The 18,636-nt window shown below is 35.7% G+C and overlaps 2 protein-coding genes across 9 annotated transcripts; both read right to left on the reverse strand.

Annotated features, from left to right (window-relative positions):
- Window positions 1-273: 273 nt before the first annotated feature.
- On the reverse strand, window positions 274-5,517 carry LOC104880411 (uncharacterized). Of its 2 annotated transcripts, XM_010656935.3 has the most exons (6): window positions 5,167-5,517; window positions 4,170-4,314; window positions 2,793-3,053; window positions 2,173-2,254; window positions 1,629-1,825; window positions 274-851 (listed from the first exon to the last, which is right to left on the reverse strand). In XM_010656935.3, the coding sequence occupies exons 1-6, from the start codon at window positions 5,367-5,369 to the stop codon at window positions 594-596; spliced, it is 1,146 nt and encodes a 381-aa protein (XP_010655237.1). In that variant the 5' UTR covers window positions 5,370-5,517; the 3' UTR covers window positions 274-593. The 2 variants fall into 2 exon arrangements, with proteins under 2 accessions (XP_010655237.1, XP_010655238.1); XM_010656936.3 differs by lacking the exon at window positions 4,170-4,314 and having other exon boundaries at window positions 5,167-5,489.
- A 1,450-nt stretch (window positions 5,518-6,967) lies between these two features.
- LOC100249606 (YTH domain-containing protein ECT4) lies at window positions 6,968-16,993 on the reverse strand. 7 transcript variants are annotated; one of them, XM_002273543.4, is made up of 8 exons: window positions 16,755-16,993; window positions 16,264-16,301; window positions 16,020-16,173; window positions 13,573-13,655; window positions 12,964-13,482; window positions 10,770-11,309; window positions 8,366-8,578; window positions 6,968-7,760 (listed from the first exon to the last, which is right to left on the reverse strand). In XM_002273543.4, the coding sequence occupies exons 1-8, from the start codon at window positions 16,948-16,950 to the stop codon at window positions 7,395-7,397; spliced, it is 2,109 nt and encodes a 702-aa protein (XP_002273579.2). In that variant the 5' UTR covers window positions 16,951-16,993; the 3' UTR covers window positions 6,968-7,394. The 7 variants fall into 7 exon arrangements, with proteins under 7 accessions (XP_002273579.2, XP_059595771.1, XP_010655232.1 ...); XM_059739788.1 differs by having other exon boundaries at window positions 13,573-13,649; window positions 16,755-16,924; XM_010656930.3 differs by having other exon boundaries at window positions 16,020-16,176; window positions 16,755-16,923.
- Between the last annotated feature and the right edge of the window lie 1,643 nt (window positions 16,994-18,636).

An 18,636-nucleotide genomic window follows, 5' to 3' on the forward strand; every position in this document is an offset into this window, starting at 1 on the left:
CAGCAAATCAATTCAAAAAAAGTCGATCATCCACATAAAAATTGGAAGATCCTCCAGGAGGACGATTAGGAGGATAGTCTTGAGGTCAACTGGCCTTCAGGTTTGTTACAGGTCTCTGAAAATGAAATGGCTGGACAAGTATTCAATCAAATCCTCTGTTTCTTTTACAATTAGTAAATATGGTTGGTAGGCTACCAAAATCGATAGGCAGTTGAGCTATGATTTCTGGATTCAAGATTGAATCACATCATGAGAAAATGAGAAAACTGCAGATGAATAAAATATGTAATCTGATGATTAGTCCAGGTTTCATACTTCAACCACAAAACACAATTCATTACAATTGACTATGGATTTTAACCCACAATCCATCCTTCTACTTCTCTGTACAGACACACATTTGCACTCCCACAAAACCTTCTAATCGAGTCTGGCTATGCGTAACTTTGATTATTCTGGCAAACAAAATGCGGGAAGGGAACTTAAGACAAAGCGTATGCAGGTTAATGCATATATGGTATGAGTTATGGTATATTGTGAGCTTAACTAGATCGTCTGCGATGAGTTGCTGTGGAGCAACAAATAGGCTTGTCTCAACTTTGCCCGCTTTGGCTTGGTGTAGCACCCCGCTTTGTCAGCTTTTTTAAAATGTAAGCCATGGCAACATTAGCACCCAGAGGGGGGTGACCACGAGACAGGCAAAACACCCCAAGAAGGAGCAAGCCATTGGCTACCAATTTCTTTGATGGCCTTCTTGAGAATTTCCTCTTATTGCCTTGGCCACTTGCAGCAGAGGTTTCGAGGTGAGATGAGGACTCCCTGCTGTTTATAGTTTCTAACCCAGGCGGGACCTGTATGGAAGGAAAGCATCTTGCATTAATACAAAGAGCAAGCTGAGAAGAGCAATGAAAATGGAACATACAAGTGCCTAGCACCTGAAAATTAATGGAGCACTTCGGACACCCAGTATTTTCTATGAAGGCATAGGTACAGTATTTGGGTATGACTGGTGTGGAAACCCAACTACCTACTTACCTTGGCGAGGAAAATAAATTGGTTGGCACCAGTAAAGACATTGTGTTAGCCATTGGTAATGACTACTATTGAAACACTGCATAAAAGTGTCCCAAGAGATACATAGTTGGCCCAACATTTGAAGCTATCAGGACATATAGGCTGCATAATTTCATGGGTTTCTACCACTTATGTTTGTTAAGAAACCCCTGCATCATTTCACGTATTTCTATAACCACATGGTTTTTTAGGAACCATTAAAACCAATCTGTGTCAAACTGAGTGTGAAATGCACAAGACTCTTTCGGCACCTATGATGTCTCAACTCCACAATGCTGACAATGATATAGGTTATAAGATAATAACACATTCTTATCACAAAATTGGAAGGAAACTTAATTCTGACAATCATGTTCAAACAGTTTAACCATCTAAAAAAACAATCTGTCAGTGCTGACCAGATTTCTAATAGATTTAGCATATCTGGCTGGAGACCCAATATAATGAACTTGCCAGCTTCTGAACCAGAAATGTTATTCATGAGAACCAACTGGCCAGTGGTTATAAGCAACAGTTAAAAATGAAAAAATAAAATAAAATAAAATAGTCCTGACCTTCTGAATGAGAGTAATCGCACTCACAGCTGAACCTTGTTGAGAATTGTGGATAGCAGAATATTTGCGCAGTGCATTATCCATCTTACACACATAGCTCCAGATGCCCTTTGCAAAAGCCAGCTTTGCCATCTCCACATTCAAACCGGCATCTTCTTGGTGCACCATTTTGATCTCGCATGCATTTCTTCCGGGTACTGTAATTAAATAGTTCGTGTCCACAAAACTGTCAGACTAAACCAGTCTCTATTTCCATTTGGGGAGGATATAACAAGCAGCTTAGATATTTCTAAACCTTGTCTACCATATTGTTGTCAGTTTTTCCACTAGAAACAGGTGGAACGAATATACCACAAACCTTAGAAAGGGTTTTCGTGAAATCAGAATTCATACCAACTAGATACAGAAAGAGGTGTTCATAGTTAACAGTTCCATTTAGTCTAGTACAATGCTTCAAAAAGGGCAAAAGCTGCTTGATATAATAGGACAACTAAATCAGCCCCTTTGAAGGAAAAAAACAAATGAAGGTAAACCAGGCACTCACCTTTCCTGATTCGCCAACCTGATCTAAAGAAACTAACACGTACATATCTCTTCTGTCGTGATGCCAAAGGATGTTCACATTCCTAATTGTGGTCATTGACAAACAAAATCGTAAGTCTAAGAGAGATAAAACTTCCAGAAGGGTCACAAAAAATAACAGCTGGAAAGAAAAGTTTATACTTGAAAATAAAAAATAAAAAATTCCCTCAGCAAGTTCAAAATCATCAAATCCTCTTTATGATCAGCATTGCTAAGCAAATTCAAATTAAAACCCGTTAGGGACTCTTGCAAACAGAACTACATAATTTTAGTTCTCCCACAAGTTATTATCAGTCAATTGTTGAATACTCGTTCAATCTGATATGAACTAGCAGGTCTTCTTATCCAATACCTCCAATTTTCATTGAACCCTAACCTGAGAGGGAGCTGACATGCCAGGTACTTCTTTTGACCTGGAAAAAAAAATTAAAATGGACAAGATCCACAGTCCTTGCTGAGTTTGGAATGGAAGAAAAGATAAGAGATGAATAGGTCCCGCTAAGCATCAATAAACTCTATCAATCTGGACAAAAGAAATTAGGAGCGTATTAGACTGAATTTTGGTGACAGGCTGACAGTTACCTTGATAAAACAGTAGAAGGTTTTATCTTTTCCCTCCCACAGTCTCCAAGCTAATACATATTCTCTAGGCGTCAAGAGAGGAAGCTTCTTTATTGTTCGACCAATTTCAGTTCCATTAGATTCATCCACCTGCAACTGCTCATGCTCAAGCACCATCTTGTCCCACTGCTTCCTATAATCGCTGTCCATGTAAAAGTCTCTCAGCATCTCGGTGGAGCAATTCTCAAACACTGTCACACTCACGTATTTTAGTGGACCATCCTGGAGCAACAAGACAGAAGCACCAACTTGAAGTAATCACTTGAAGTTTACAGTAAATACTGTCAATTAAAGCCTCACTACACATACCACTATAAACAGATATTTAAAAATTGAGTCGCTAATTATACAAAATTCTTAGCTTAAGCATATCAAGAGGAAGAAGTCATATCTTACTCAAACCCAATCCCTCTACTTAGCACCTCTTGGGATAAATTTCAAGATGCACACCATGTCATTCATAAATACAGGTGTGAGTCTTTTTTTTTTATAGGAAAGAACAAAGAAATATATTGAAAGAAATAAGAAGTACAAAAGAAGGATGGAGAATCCTCCCACCAAAGAAAAACTAAACAACAAGAAAACAAAAACAAGAAGCTAAAATGTAAAAACAACGAATCAATCTCTCTTGGCTAGACCATCCCGTTGGAGCTACACACTGCTAGCCAATCTAGTTGTAACACATTAAGGGGAATGCCCTTAAAAACCATGGAACAAAAAGCCCAAAGAGAAGCAAGAAAGTGAATGGAATCCCATAAATTCTCTGAATTCCTATCTTTATCCTCAAAAATCCTAGCATTTCTTTCCCGCCACACAACCCAAATTAAAGCAATGCACGCAGTTTGCCACAAAACTATCCCTCTCTTGGAAATTCCAAAACCTTTATAATTGATGAACATCTTGTCGGAAATGCTTCTCGGGGAAACCCAATCCATCTTGACTAACTGAAATAATTTGTGCCACAATGAGTATGATTCAAAATTTTGGCAGTGCAATCCATATGATGTGGAGAATATGACGACATCAGCTTGTTTTAGATTCACACCAAGTATGCATCCAAGGAGAGCTCATGAGGCTCATAGTAGCTAGCTCTCTTGATAGCCTTGTCCAAATCTTTTCCATTTATAGTTTACTACCTTATTAAAAAATAAAAATTAAGAACATTATAGAAATTTTGGGCATTTAATTCGAACCATACTCATAACTGCATTGCCAAAGAGGTCAAACTCAATAGACCCATAAAACTAGAGGCTAAGGGAACCAGCTTCCAATCAGTTATATACACGCCTTTAACATTTTCATATTCATAACATGTGGATTAAGCATAGCAGAAGCAACCTTTGGTTTGCAGCACTTTGCATTGTAGGAAACGAAATTGTTTCTTTTATCAACCACATTGTCCCATCTCTCATTCAGATTGAGCTTCTCATCCAAATTGTCAATCAAAGTTTTTAAATCCGCATCTCCGACGATCTCCGAAATTCTACAGATATAAACACATCATAACCCGCACATCAGAAACACAACCACATGGAAACAAACTATCCCATTATCTCAACTCTTCTTTAGACTATAACAAACCCAGCCCAAACCCAAACAAACACACACACGTTCAGATTTGAAGCAAAACTGAAAGAATTATGAACTTAGGAGGGAAATCCACTTTCCCCAAAAACCCTTGTTCCACAAAATCAAAATTGAACCCAGAACTCCTTTCCGCTGAATAAAACTGTTTATTCTGGAATTGTGGTTTATAGAATTCAGTAGAATTATGAATTCAGGGGGGAAACCCACTTCCCCAAACACCCTATTTCCACAAAATCAAATTTAAGCCCAGAACTCCATTCCGCTGAATAAAACATCTTATTCTGGAATTGATGTTTATAGAATTCAGTAGAATTATGAATTTAGGAGGGAAACCCATTTCCCCAAAAACCCCATTTCCACGAAATCAAATTTGAGCCCAGAACTCCATTCCGCTGAATAAAACAGCTTATTCTGGAATTGTGGTTTATAGAATTCAGAAGAATTATGAATTTAGGAGGGAAACCCACTTCCCCAAATCCCCTAATTCCAAAAAAAAATCAAAATTGAGCCCAGAATTCTATTCCCCTGAATAAAACTGCTTATTCTGGAATTGCTGTTTATAGAATTCAGTAGAAATGTGAATTTAGGAGGAAAACCGTATTTCCTAAAAATAAAAATCGAGCGAGAACTCAAATTCGTTGAACTAAACTGCTTATTCAGCAACTTGGTCTATAGAGTTGAATAGAATTCCAAACCCATTAACACAATATAAGAGAGAAGGGAATTTGAAGCAAGAAAAATTAAATACCGGAATTGGGGATTCACTGCAGATGCAGAAAGGGAGGTGGGTGTGGAATTGGAGGAGGATCTGAAGCGAGCGGAGAAGATTAACCTCCCCAGGTGCCACAAAATGATCACAAGTACGGCAACCATGGTTGCCCACCCACCAGCCCCATGAATCTCCCATGTTGATGATGAAGAAAACGACGATCCGTACTCCAATATATTCATCTTTCCACAGATTTCTTGGAGGAACCTCCAAACCCACAACCTCACTTTTTCCACGCTTCGTCTCTTACTTCAAAGCAATATATATACATCATACATCCATATACTTCTCTTGGCTTCTGAATATTGTCGTCTCGCACGGTCCCACCCCTATTTACTTATTGATTTCCACAATCATATTAAATTTTTAAATAATTACTTTAAAAATTAAATTGTCCAAAAAAATTTTAAAGTAAATGGAATTTTTCCTTTTTAAAAAAAAAAAATCCTTATTTTAGATACCCCTCTTAATCTCATTTTTTATTTCTTTTCATGTTTCTATAATTCTATCTCCTTTTTTTCTTCCTTAATTTTGATACCATTTTTTACCAATTTCTAATAATTATTTTTATATTTATTTATTTTTTGTAGTAATTTTTTCTTTTCTTATTAAAATATAATTATCATAATTTATAAAAATATAAATAAATAATAAATTAGAACATTAAAAAATAAATAAATAAATAAATAAATAAATGATTTCACTTGGTGGATGGTGGAGGAGGAGAAATAATGTCTGGCCTTGACAGGGATGTGTTAAAATGGATGGGGGGTGGGTTTGAAGCAGTCCTATTCATATTTATTTGTGGATAAAGAGGTATGGATGGCAGTTGGCTCTTCTTTTCTTTTGTCCCCTCAAATAATAAAAAGGTCTTTTTATAAGTTAATGTGGACCAAATTCAATTAAGACATTAACCAAAGGTGAAATTCACCAATCCCTAGTCATATTGATGGATTACTATGCTCTTAGACTTGAGACACCATTCAATAGCCACGAAAATCCAACTACATAATAAATAAATAAAACATAGAAATACGTTTACATACTGTTTTCGAAAATTGTTCTGTAAAGCAAAATTTTATTTAAAAACTTAAAATATTTTTAACATTTTTAAATATATTTTTAAAATTATTTTTATATCTAAGTTTTTTAAATCCTTCTACATATTTTATAATTATTTTTAAAAACAACCTTTAGAAAATAAGTGAAATAGTGAAAAATATAAAACAAATTTTTTATTATCTAATGTGTTTTTTTTTTAGAAGACAAAAAGCTATTATTAAAAACAATTGTCAAACGAACCTATATTCTTACTATATGGTATTGAAATGAAATTTAATGGTCTCTTGTCCAATTGTTAGTCAAGTTGTCTGAGTAAAATTGAACAAAGGCGCATAGATTTCTGAGATTTTCTCACATTAGCGTTATCATTAGATAAGTAGAGTTGAGCATTCTGTGGTCCCTCGATTTGGTCAGGTTTTATACCCTAATATCTAATCACATATTCATCTCTCACCTGTTCAATTATTTACCACATTTTTACATGTACAAGTAAAACGACACAAAACAATCCTCACAATTTTGTTTCACTCATATGAGATACGAAGTTTCCAAAATATCCTCTATTTTTTTAATTATTAATTTATTATTTTAAAAACTCTACACAGAACAAAATAAATATTTCAAAATAACTTTTTCAAAAACAGTCCCAAACAAGCTTGTAGTCTTTTGAGAGAATTATACAGAATACCAAAGTGTGGACGGTCCATACAAGAGGGAGTTGAGAGAAGACGGATTTTTCCTTTTTGCTGAATTCATACATCAAGGTCTGTTGCTGCATTCCTTTTTATTAAAACTGCCTGCAAAGATGGTGAATTTTACAAACTCAGAAACTTCCACCCAGCATCTTCACATGACTACTCTGATTCAAAAAAAAAAGACAAGAAACATAAAGCAAAGGACAAATAGAGGGGGGAAAAACTAGGGATTACAATCGACAGGCGGCACCCGGCTGGCACAATATGATACATGAAGCCTGATAGATCAGCCCCGTCAAACTCCCGATCAATTCTGAGGGCAGACGGACACCGATCTTCGCTCTTCTCAGCGAAACATAATTTAGAGCTTGATGTGTAGAGAATCAGAGGTTTGTGTCATATACATTACAGCAAAGTCTGCAGAAGACGCCTGGGGCAGACTCGATCTTTCTAACTGGACTGAGCAGAAGACACAGCAGCGGTGGTCATGGCGTCATCAAGTTTAACCCTAGCACCCATGGAGGGGTCGGAGGCAGGGCCAGCTCTGTCGGGCATGGTGCCATCCTTGCCACAATCATCCAGGCGAACAACCTGAGCGTAGCTCTTGGACATCTGCTTGATGAAATCGGTGGACAATGTAACAGCGTTTCTGTGCTCATTTCCTCCAACCACCATCAGGCTGGCCTGCTGCCTGGCCTTCCGCTCTTGCATGGCTTTTTGCCGGTCTTCATAGAAGTCAAAATCATCTAGAATGGATGTATCAGTTTCATAGTTCTTGAAAATGTTCAAAATCTCAATACCCTGCTCCAGTTTCACCTGCAATGCGGGCACAAGAAAAAGAAGTTGGATATAATTAGAACACAGACACCGAGTATAAAGGTATACCATAAAATCACAAAAGCTGAAATCCAGTTCGAAGTGAATATCACTAATCACCTCAAAGAATGCTATAACAGAGAAGTCAATGACAATCTAGTTTCAAATTTTTATTTTTTTTTCAAGAAATATTGAATTCATGACCAACAGGTAACAATCCAGAACCCCGGGTTTATGGAAAGATGGAACAGGTTTTGGAGCAACAGGCAACACAACTCATCAGCAAAAGCACACTGTGATTTAAAAGAAGATATCAACATCAGGTTTTTTATTTCACTGCTGTGATAGTTTCAGACCTAAGAAGCTTCCTGAAAAAGAAAACCACTTACTAAAAATCTTTTAACAGGGAATATTCAAGAACAATGACACCAAGATAAACCACTACAGCTAGTTCCAGATAGCACATCTAAATTTCTGGCTTTAGTTGCGTTTGAATTATTGTGGAACAGGAAGAGTACCAATATTTTAGAGCTGCTCTGTTCCTAAAGCAGTCAAGCAATGAAAAATATACAAATCACTTAGAGAAATCTCAAAAGAATTCTTACCTCTTGTGTGTCGCGACTGTTGGTTACAGGCTTATTGTCATTATTTTCAAGTACAATGTGACGAAACTGACTATTTGGGACATCTTTGATTATATGCCACTTGACAGGGAACTGCCCACTCCACTTATCTTGCTGCCAGTAATCCACACTCTTGTCAAAATCTACTGGACCAACCATTTCAGCTACCCCACAGAACTGTGCACTTGCATTCACCTACATAGAGTAAAAAAAAAAAATTATGATAAAAAAAAAGGGGGAGGGTTGGAAATGAAAGCAATAGAAAAGCGATAATCAAGGAAGAAATTGGATTACAGACACTGTGATGAGGATAAAAAATAGCTGGTAACCATAATTTATAAAAGGGGCTAGAAATATGCTTAAAGCATTATTCAAAGTCCTGCTGATGCGAGTACTTCAATCTTTCTTCTTTTTTTTTCATCAGAAACAAACATATTATTGATTGGTAAATGACGATATATACATATAATCGGAAACAACAGTATTAAATTAAGGATAAAGAAGTATGAGGAATCCTCTGAGAAAAACAACGAACTAATTAGAAAGTATGTCTGAAGCCTCCAAGGTACTAAGTCAGCCTATACTATAGTAAAATACCATATGAGTATATACAAAAAACAATTCATAGCTCCAAGATTAGAATAATTTTCTTCGAATGGTAAATGATGATATTCATTTCCAAGTACTCCAATCTTCACTGTATCTTTACAAAGTCTGCCTCAGAAGACTAAAGAAGAGGTCTGTCCAATGTACAGTGACTGATTTTTATTTTTATATAGGTAAATTTTTGTCACCGTTGGACTTGAAAACCTGGAACCTCCCACAAACCCTTCCCATCCCTTTACCACTTGAGCTAGGCCTCAAGGGCAATGTACAGTGACTGGTTAACATGAGTAGAATGGAAAATGATATTCTCACACACTCTTGTAGCACTAGGTCCAGTGACAAGTTCAATGTCAAGCAAGGCAAGATATGTACAGATTCATCCTTTGCAACATAAACTTTCCTTGCACACAGTAACAAAGTGGTGCCAAACTATTGTACTTGGATCCTCCAACTTCACAAAGTGTCAACCTAACTCAACATGAGTGTAGGTATGGGATCCTTACCAGATACTCCTACTTTGCTTTGGATCTAACTATTTGATTTTGATTTATTCAGTGCTTGTTTGGATACAATTTCTGTATTTTTTTTTTTAAGAAAAATAGTTTTTAAAAGTCATAATTATTTATTTATTTTGAAAGGTAAATTTTTTTCCCTATTGGGACTTGTACCTAGAACCTCCCACGACTTTTTATGGTAAGTCTTGAAGAGTTCTTACATTTTATATAAGAGTTACTATTATTTTCTATTTTTAAAAACTAAAATCAAGAAGTGGATCCAAGCAACACCTTATTTACCTTTTTTTTTTTTTTATCTTCAACTTCTTTAGTAGATAATTACACCGAGAAAAGAGAGTTGGCTGTAACTTTGTTTTTTATTGATGCTTGAATCATTTTTCTTTCTTTTTTTCATTTTATTAGCTCATATCAAAGTATCAATACCTCTTAGCTGAATCCTCATACCCTAAAATGTGTAAGTGTGAAGTATTAGACACCTACACACATATTCATACCTGACACCCACACCTGAACCATGCAACATGGCTGCCAACTAATTCCACAAATCTTTGAAGAAAATTTTTCCTCAGGAACAGTAAAGAACATGACGCTTCTGGAAATGATTTCCTATAAGCAAGTTCTAGTAGTCATTACAAAAGGCAAGGTAGATTTTGCAAAAACATATCCAATGGAAGCATGAATTTTTTTCTAGAGGGTAGCTTTCATTCAAAGAATCAAGGCTTACGAGAAAGAAAGTAGAATACCTTCATCTTATGCCCTCATCACAAAATTGATTAGTTTTTGCACATAGTATAGAGCCAATTATGACTGAACTCTTTCATCAAGTTCACATAATAAATTAGATAACTCTTCAACCATCTATGGCATCATCAAATATTGTCAATAAACCTTGTATGCAACATATGCATCACCTCACCCCACTCAAAAATTTATTCCTGAATTTTCACTATAGTATTCCTAACATTAACCTAGTTAAGTCATGGCTTTGGAATCTAAATTACTCACTGTTCATGGCTACCATCAATTCATTTGTATTATCATAAATTCTTGCCTTATTCCTACTGCATATTTTTATTATCATTTGTGTTATTATTATTTTTTTAATAATTCAATATTTTTGTTTGCCCATCAAAATATTATGGTAATATCATTCCAAAGTTTCCTAATAGTACCTAGTTTGCTATACTTATCAGATAGAAATAATGAAAAATGAAAACCAATTCCTAGTTACTCTTGTTCCTATAAGATAGAATTGGAGAATTTACCGAAAACAAGAGGAAGACTGGGCAGGCGGCTTGCTTCTCCTTTGCTTCACGATAAGCAGCATCTAACTTTCGGTTCCCGTTTGGCGTGCTGGCCCAGACACCATATTTAATACTCTTATGAACATTATCTTCACTGTAAGATTTTATGATAAAGAACTTTGCATCTTTGTACTCTGTGACAAAGCTCAGCTGGTTGTACAACCCGTCATTGGTTTTGGCGGTTGATGTGCTATGTTTGTTATTATCAATGGAAGAACCATGTTCAGCAGTGATCTGACTCTTTGGCTTTGAGGCCCGCGGTCCTCGGTTCTGCTCACTGAGGATATCAAGTGTGCCATTACAACTGCAAAGAGAGCCACTGCCTCTGCCACGCCGCCTGCTGCTGTCAAGAGAAAGCCAGGCCCGACCATTCATTCCCAAACTGGAAATAGGTGCACTTCCAAAGCTAGAGCCCTGATTAAAACCAGCTTGCAGGTAACCTCTGTTATAGGAATTTGAACTGGATCCAAACCCATAAAATGATCTTTGCTGCTGAGAAGCCTGAAAAGCATTAAATAGGAAATGTTAACAAAGAGGCACCTTGCTTTTCCAAGGCTGAATTGATGACACTGTAACTTGGTCAGTTCTTATTGACTTTCAACTGACACCATTCCCATAAGTATTGATACAACAGGATAAATCATTTTGCCATCATAGCCAAAGATGAGAATCAATCACTTGGGCAATTATTGTTTCACTTGATACAATAAATAGTATATTCATATGCACACGCGCAAAGTAAGCATAATATTGCAATACTGTACACATAAACATCTCAAAGACGAAGGAACTTACAAGACTAACATGTGGAGACATACATATGGACATAAATAATATCTAAAAGGGAATTCAGAGCAAGCAATTAAAACACTTGGTAATCCATACACTTAAAAATGGCAATAGAAGCAGAACAGATAGTTATTGGACTTCCACATAGCACCTAAAATGTTTTCTGCAATGTATCTAGATCTGGGAAAGTTTGTTTACCTAAAACTAATAAAGTAATTAATCGGTATAAAGGAAAAGGTACCTGAGAACCTGTACTTGTATAACTAATAGTTCTTTCAAAAGCTCCTTCAAAGGACAAACCCTTTGCTTGGTTGGTGGCGCATAAGAAGGCAAATACCAATAACTTGCTACATGTGAGAAGACCCTACAAATCCCTTAGTCCACATTGATGCATTTTATGCAAAGGAAGTGGAGAATCAACTGACCATCTTTTTCTACATTGCCCATTATCTTTGGGTCTTTGGCATAAGCTCTTCACTTTAGCCAATTTGGCTTGGGTGGCGTCGAGGAGTATTGGAGATATGATGCTTATCTCTTTTAAAGGATTGAGGAATTCATTGAGAGGTAGGACCCTTTGGCAAATTGTTTGCCTCACTATTATTTGGATTGTGTGGCAAAAGAAAAATGTTAGGATTTTTTTGGATAGATGGAGAACAGAAGAGACGTTGTGGGATCTACTTATTTCTACTCCTCCCTTTAGGCCTCTTGTTTCAACGCTTTTACGGAAGTTCCACTTAATGTTATTCAGCTAAGTTGGCTCTCGGTTTGTAATTCATAGTGGAGGAGTATACTCTTACTTTGATCATTTTGTAGTTTGAGAGAAGGACCCCTTATCCTTCTCTCTTTCTTTTCTTAATAAAAATCCATCTTTGTTTCTGATCAGAAAAATAGTTCTTTCAAGTCATAAACCACTTTTCAATCCAGTTTCTTATCATGGACATTAAGTTTCTTCACCGAAATATTTGTCCAAAACCTATTCTTTTGCTATTTGGCTGTTTTGCTGTTTGTGTGTGATCCTTAGTGTTCTGGTAATAGAACAAAACTGTCATCATTGGGGCTGCATCAAAACATGATCAAATTGATAAGGGGAATGAAATAAGATATTATGGTCAACCTATACAATTGAAGATGAGATGTATTTGCTTAAGAAGTTGAACTTAAGCTCACAAAATAGTTTGAATCATGACTTCCAGTCTGTAAAACGAGAATCAAAGAAGCAGAAATAGAGCCAGACAGATGAAAAAGGACTGGTGGTGGATAGAAGTTCAAAAATAAGGGAACCACTAAGAATATGCTTAAAAAGAAACATAAAAAATGTAACAGCTAAACTAACAGGCATGCAGTGGTTAGTGGTAAGAGAACAAACCATTCCAATATTTTGCCCAAATGAGCCTAGTGTGCCAATTGGTTGTGGAGAAACTGCAGGTGACAATGGCGTCAAAGATCTCTGCCTGTCTGAAGATTTTGGCCAATCTGACCAAAGTCCGCCAGATCTGAATCCATCAAATCCTTGCTGCAAATCATGAAAACCAAGAGTACCAGGATTTCCAGGAAAGTTGCCTCTACCAAAAGATCCCAATGGAGGGGGATAACCAGGTCTGGGCCCAAAAAGCATTCCTTCACCTTGTTGATCAACAGTCACTAAGCTGGTCAATTCAGGTTGTGAAACTGGAGTTGGTGAAGTGATATAAGGCATGCTAGGAGGAACTAGCTGCTGGTAATAAGGTGGCCCTGAGAATGGAAATTGCTGAGGAGAGTATAACTGGGCGTCTCCACCAACAGACGGTAGAGGAGTTGTGACCGGGGAATATGGTCCATACGGCATTTGTGGACTGTAACCATAACCAGCATGAAATACAAGAGAAGGGTTTTCGTTGTAGATACCCTAAACAAGATCAAATATTAAAGAAAAATACAATAAGTTATATCTGAGGTACAAATGCATAAAGATGATGGAGCAGTAGATCTTACTTACAGGAGATCCAATTTCAAGTCCTTCAGCATTAATATATGGGGGATATTCATCCCATTCACCAGCGGCATTGTCATAGCCTGTTGCTAAATCACAGATGAGAAATAATCACATAAGTTGATCCTATAAACTAAAAGAAGAAAATGCAAAAATAGAAGCATAATGTGATTGCATTCATTGGGTAACTGGTCTTATCCAATAGCTGAGTCATGCTGAAGACACTTAAGGACATCAGAGGGTCTCATAGGAGGGTCATGAAGACAAACTGAGGTGTCTTACAAGCAGGGCAACTCCTCTTAGCTTGACATCAATGCTTTGAAAAGTCAGAGGACTTTTGAAGAACTGCATCTATAATTCCCATTTAATTCCTTGGTCCAGGGGATCTCATTTGGAGGGGAAGAGTTCCTTCTACATTTTCTAGATGAGTTAAATTGTGAAGACTAGATTTCTCTTTCTCTCATTTCACTCCTCACCTCTTGTCATGTACCCAGGTGTTGTGCTTCATCATTGTTTCAGTCCTCATCATTGTGCTATGCTTGGGAAGTAGGGAATTTACAGACCATACGTTCCTCCATTGCTCCTTTGCAATGAAGTTATGAGACAAATTTTGTTTTATTTTTTTCAATATCAGAAATAGACAAGTCTTTTTCATTAATTAAAAATATAAAAAAAGATAAGACATAGACGGATTTCAATAGCAAGGTTTCCATGGATTTTCCTAGAGGTGTTCTAGATATGATGTTTCTCTCTTGCCGAGGATTTGGTATCAGTCCTAGAGGGAGGATTCTGCTAAGGAAGATATTTTTACTATGTAGTGGGTTACTTAGTTGGAGAAGTACATCAGGAATCCTGAGGACAGAAAGAGATGGTTAAATTGTAGGAGAATATTCTTTTGCTTGCATCTTGTTGAATATAAGTCATTGAGGGGTTTATTGGAATCCCCTTTAGCATTATTTTACTGGATCAAACACCAGTCTCCTTCTCACATAGAAGGGTGATGGAGTTTCAGGTTGTGTGGACTCCACCTGTGGGTATCCTGAACCTCAACTTTGACCATTATTCCATAGATAATCCAGGTTAAATGAGAACTGGGAATTGACAGCTCATCAAGATCATAAAAATGAAATCATCTAAGCTTTCTCCATGGCAGCTGCTTTCGGGCTAGCCACCAGAAGAGAGATACTGGCTTTTCTTTTATAGGCAATGAAAAGACAGTTGGGTGGCTCCAATACAGTAAAGGAGGGAGATTTGGTGACATTTCTTTCTTGGGTGAAAAACAGGAGAAAAGGGCCATGGAGATATGACCATTTAAGGAAGAGGTTTTGAATCTTGCTAGAGTTTTGTATTGTCCACTCTCTCACAAAACAAGATTGGCAAGTTAGGAAGCTAATACACCAGCCAAGAGAAAAGTCATCTTGCTTGTTAGCTTTATTGTGGATTTCATAACCCTGAATCCAGTGAACCAATCTTTCACCTCTACTTATGGTTGGAAGCTTGGGTGGTTTCTGTTGGGAGCTTTGTTTTCTCCCTAGTCTTTTTTGCATGCAAGTGTCCCCAACCCACTAACAGTTCCCTCTTTCTTCTCAAATTCACTAAGACTGTTTTGCATATATACAACTTAATTCCACCTTAGTAAGCCTCCATCACTAGTCAACAATTAGAGTTCCCTCACATCAATCCCAAATGCTCAACAATAAAAGGTCCTAGTCCAACACTGAGGTGCATTGAGTCAAAATACCTCACTTGAGCCAGCACATTAGTATTAGTATGTCATACCTAGAGAGCACCTCTGAGGATGATCCATGCAAATAAAGCTAAATCTTGTTATTCTGGAGACTGAGTAAATAGAAACTAGCCCCATTCATTGCCTTAATAGAAGATGGCAACTAAGTAAAAAGGTCCCTCAAAAGCAACTAAGTCAAAGTGCATCTATCCCCCCTTTCGCATATGCCCTGGATGAGCCATCCATGTCTTGTGGGCATTCACAAAGCTCAAGATTCCACCTGATAGGGGACATCTAATGCCCCCATATGCATGGTGCTTTGGAACACATGGAGCTCAGTGGTAAGTTAAAATGCCCATAGTACTTACATCTCATGATAGCATGTGTGGCTCGATGCCTCAATATAGCAAGTTGAAATAGGACAATGACATTTCCTAATAAATTGAACACTTTATCCTGTTAACTTGGTAGAAATTCTATCAAAGAAATAAAATTACTGGGCTAATTGTTTTCATTATCTTTCTGGCATTAGGCTTCCACTTCGAATGATATCATTAGACATACTTAGAATTGAATTGAGCCTAGGAATAGCTCGATTTTTGTTCCCTTGCAAATTTATTTAGTTTGCTTTCCATGCAATAAGGTGGCTAGTTTTTTTAACGTAATTGAACCACTGCACATATGTGATGGCATATTGGACTCAAATTCAAGCAGCGGAAAAACTAACCTCCATAATAGAAGGCCTGCGCCTGAGGAGCATAAACACTAGGTGAGTAGACAGTGCGGTCTCCACCAGCAACGGCATCCCTTGGATGAGGAATAGAAGCAGCATCCTGAGGAGAATTAGAAGAATCCGACCTCTCTTTTCTCGCAGTAGGGGGCTGCTGACACCATAACAGAAGCCGATTCATTATCAAAAACACATTTTACCAACACAAACAAATGGAAACAACATTGAAATAGGTTCACACCTGTTCCTTCATGTTATCAGATTCAACAGCTTTCTCTTCTGCATCCATGATCAGTATGACTTATTAATTATTGACCAACCAAAGCTAAATAAATCCACACTTGCATACCTATGCACACATAATCAATAAAACTAACATGAAATTATTTATAATATTTCTACGCAACACACAGACTAAAACCTAAAAATTCAATCACCGATATCCCAAAACGATCAGTAACCTCCTAGAACTATCAAACCGACGCAAAAACACACTGCAGAATTCGCCAAAACCGGCAATTCTCGACTGAGAAATTGCGAGATCTCGCCCCTCCGAACGAGATCTTGAAATTTCCAGATCTCGGCTGTGCTGCCGTCCAGACTCCGGAAAGGCGAGTTCGGGCATATGATCAGCTCCGGAAGCACTCACGCCAGCCTACGGAGCGGCGCGGAGGTGCTGATACTGGAGTGATCAGAGGGGAATTCGGGAGTATGGAGTAAAGTTGAACCAACCGTGGTTGTTGCGGTGGGTGCTGTGAGCATCGGTGGTTCCATCGTCGCCGTCGCCGGTGAGGATTGGGTCTAGAGTGACAGGCCTTTCATCCATTGTTCGGTCACAAACTCCGGGAGAGAGAGAGGTGGAAGAAGGAAAAGGGGGTTTCGGTGTTGGACAGTGGTATATAAGATGTTGACGACCTTTGCTCTTCATGTAAATTACATGAATGCCATTCCTTTCTAGTTCCTTTCCTGAAAGGGTGATCTTAATATTAGATTTTTTAATATTTAAAGAATTTATATTAGGTTTTAGATTTTATATTTGATTATATGATTATTTATCAATTATTTGAATATATTTCAAGCAAATCTACAAATGTAAAATTGATAAAGAATCTAAATCATTACAATGCCACTAAATTTCATTTTTTTAAAGTTTAATTTAAAACATTTTTTATTAAAGATATTGGTAATTATGGTGTTTTTAAATATTTTAATTAAATGAAAATTTACTTATTTAAAAATATATAAATAAGAATCATTTGACCATATTTTCTAAAAGTTTTTAGAAACTATTTTTTTTATTCTTTTAACTTAAAAATGGTTTTTAAAAACAAGTTTTAGCCTATGTTTGGTTCCCAGAAAATTTGAAGAAAAATGCAAAGGAAAGAAAATACAAAGAAAAAATAGAAGGAAAGAAAATACAAAGAAAAAATAGAAGGAAAGAAAAAGTGAAAGAAAATAAAAAAAATAGATTAAAAGTTGATAAATTATTTTTTTTACTTCAAACTCATTTTATTTATTTTAACTCATTAATATAAAGATTAAATAATTTAAAAATATATAAGCTTTTAATTATATTTTATTTTCTTTAATATTTTTCATATGACAACCAAACATAAAAAAATAATTTTCCTCTGTATTTTTTTTCTTTCCTTAGTATTTTCCGGGAACCAAACATAACCTTAAAAAATATGATCAAACGAACTCATATTTTTCTTTTACTTTTAACATTGGTAAAATCAATTTATGCTTATTTTTTAAAAATTGTTTTCTATTTTATTTTATTTTTAAAAATTATTTCCAAAAAACAGTTAGAAATTTAAAATATATATATGTTTTTAAAAATAAATAAAAAATTGTTTTTAAATCACATGAACTAACACTCTAAAGCTTTTCTACCCAAATATTCTTAAATTTTTATTTTATTTTCAAACACAATTTTTAGTGTTTGGGAAGATTTTGCCCATGAGGCTTAAAATAAAGTTTTGATTAAATATAAAATAACTTCCTATATAAGAAAAATAAAAAATTATAAAATAAGTTTTTATTGACTTCTTAAAAGTTGGAAGCTTCTAATAATTACTTGTTTAAACAATTTTTTTTTAAAGCTTTAATTATTTGAAAAATAATAATATAAAAGTTATAAAAAAATAAAAATTTAAATTGTATTTTGATTAATTCAATAAATTATTATTTTGACTTTGATTTTAATTTCTGGGTGAATTGATTTCAATTTCTATTTAGCTAAAAAACAAGCACCATCAACTTTCTTAGGTCTTATTTGTTTCAAGATAATTTAGGACTTCAATAGATTTAGATTCAAGTTGATTCAGGATCATCAAATTTTTTAAGATCTATCTTAAAAGTATATTATGTTTTAATAAAGGTTAAAGGTCTGTTTGGTTGGTGCTTTTGAAAACCGTTTGGAAAACAATTTTTAGTGTTCTCAAAAACAAAATTGGTTTAGAAACTGAATTCTAAAAAATAGTTTTTATTCTCAAAAACCCAAAAAACATGTTTAGTTGAGTTAAGAAAAAAAAAAGTGTTTTAAAACAAATAAAATAAAAAACATGTTTGAAAGTTGGTTTTTTTTTTTAATTAAATGTTTTTTTCTTAA

This window comes from Vitis vinifera, chromosome 9 (genome assembly GCF_030704535.1).
Source record: "Vitis vinifera cultivar Pinot Noir 40024 chromosome 9, ASM3070453v1".
Lineage (NCBI taxonomy): Eukaryota > Viridiplantae > Streptophyta > Magnoliopsida > Vitales > Vitaceae > Vitis > Vitis vinifera.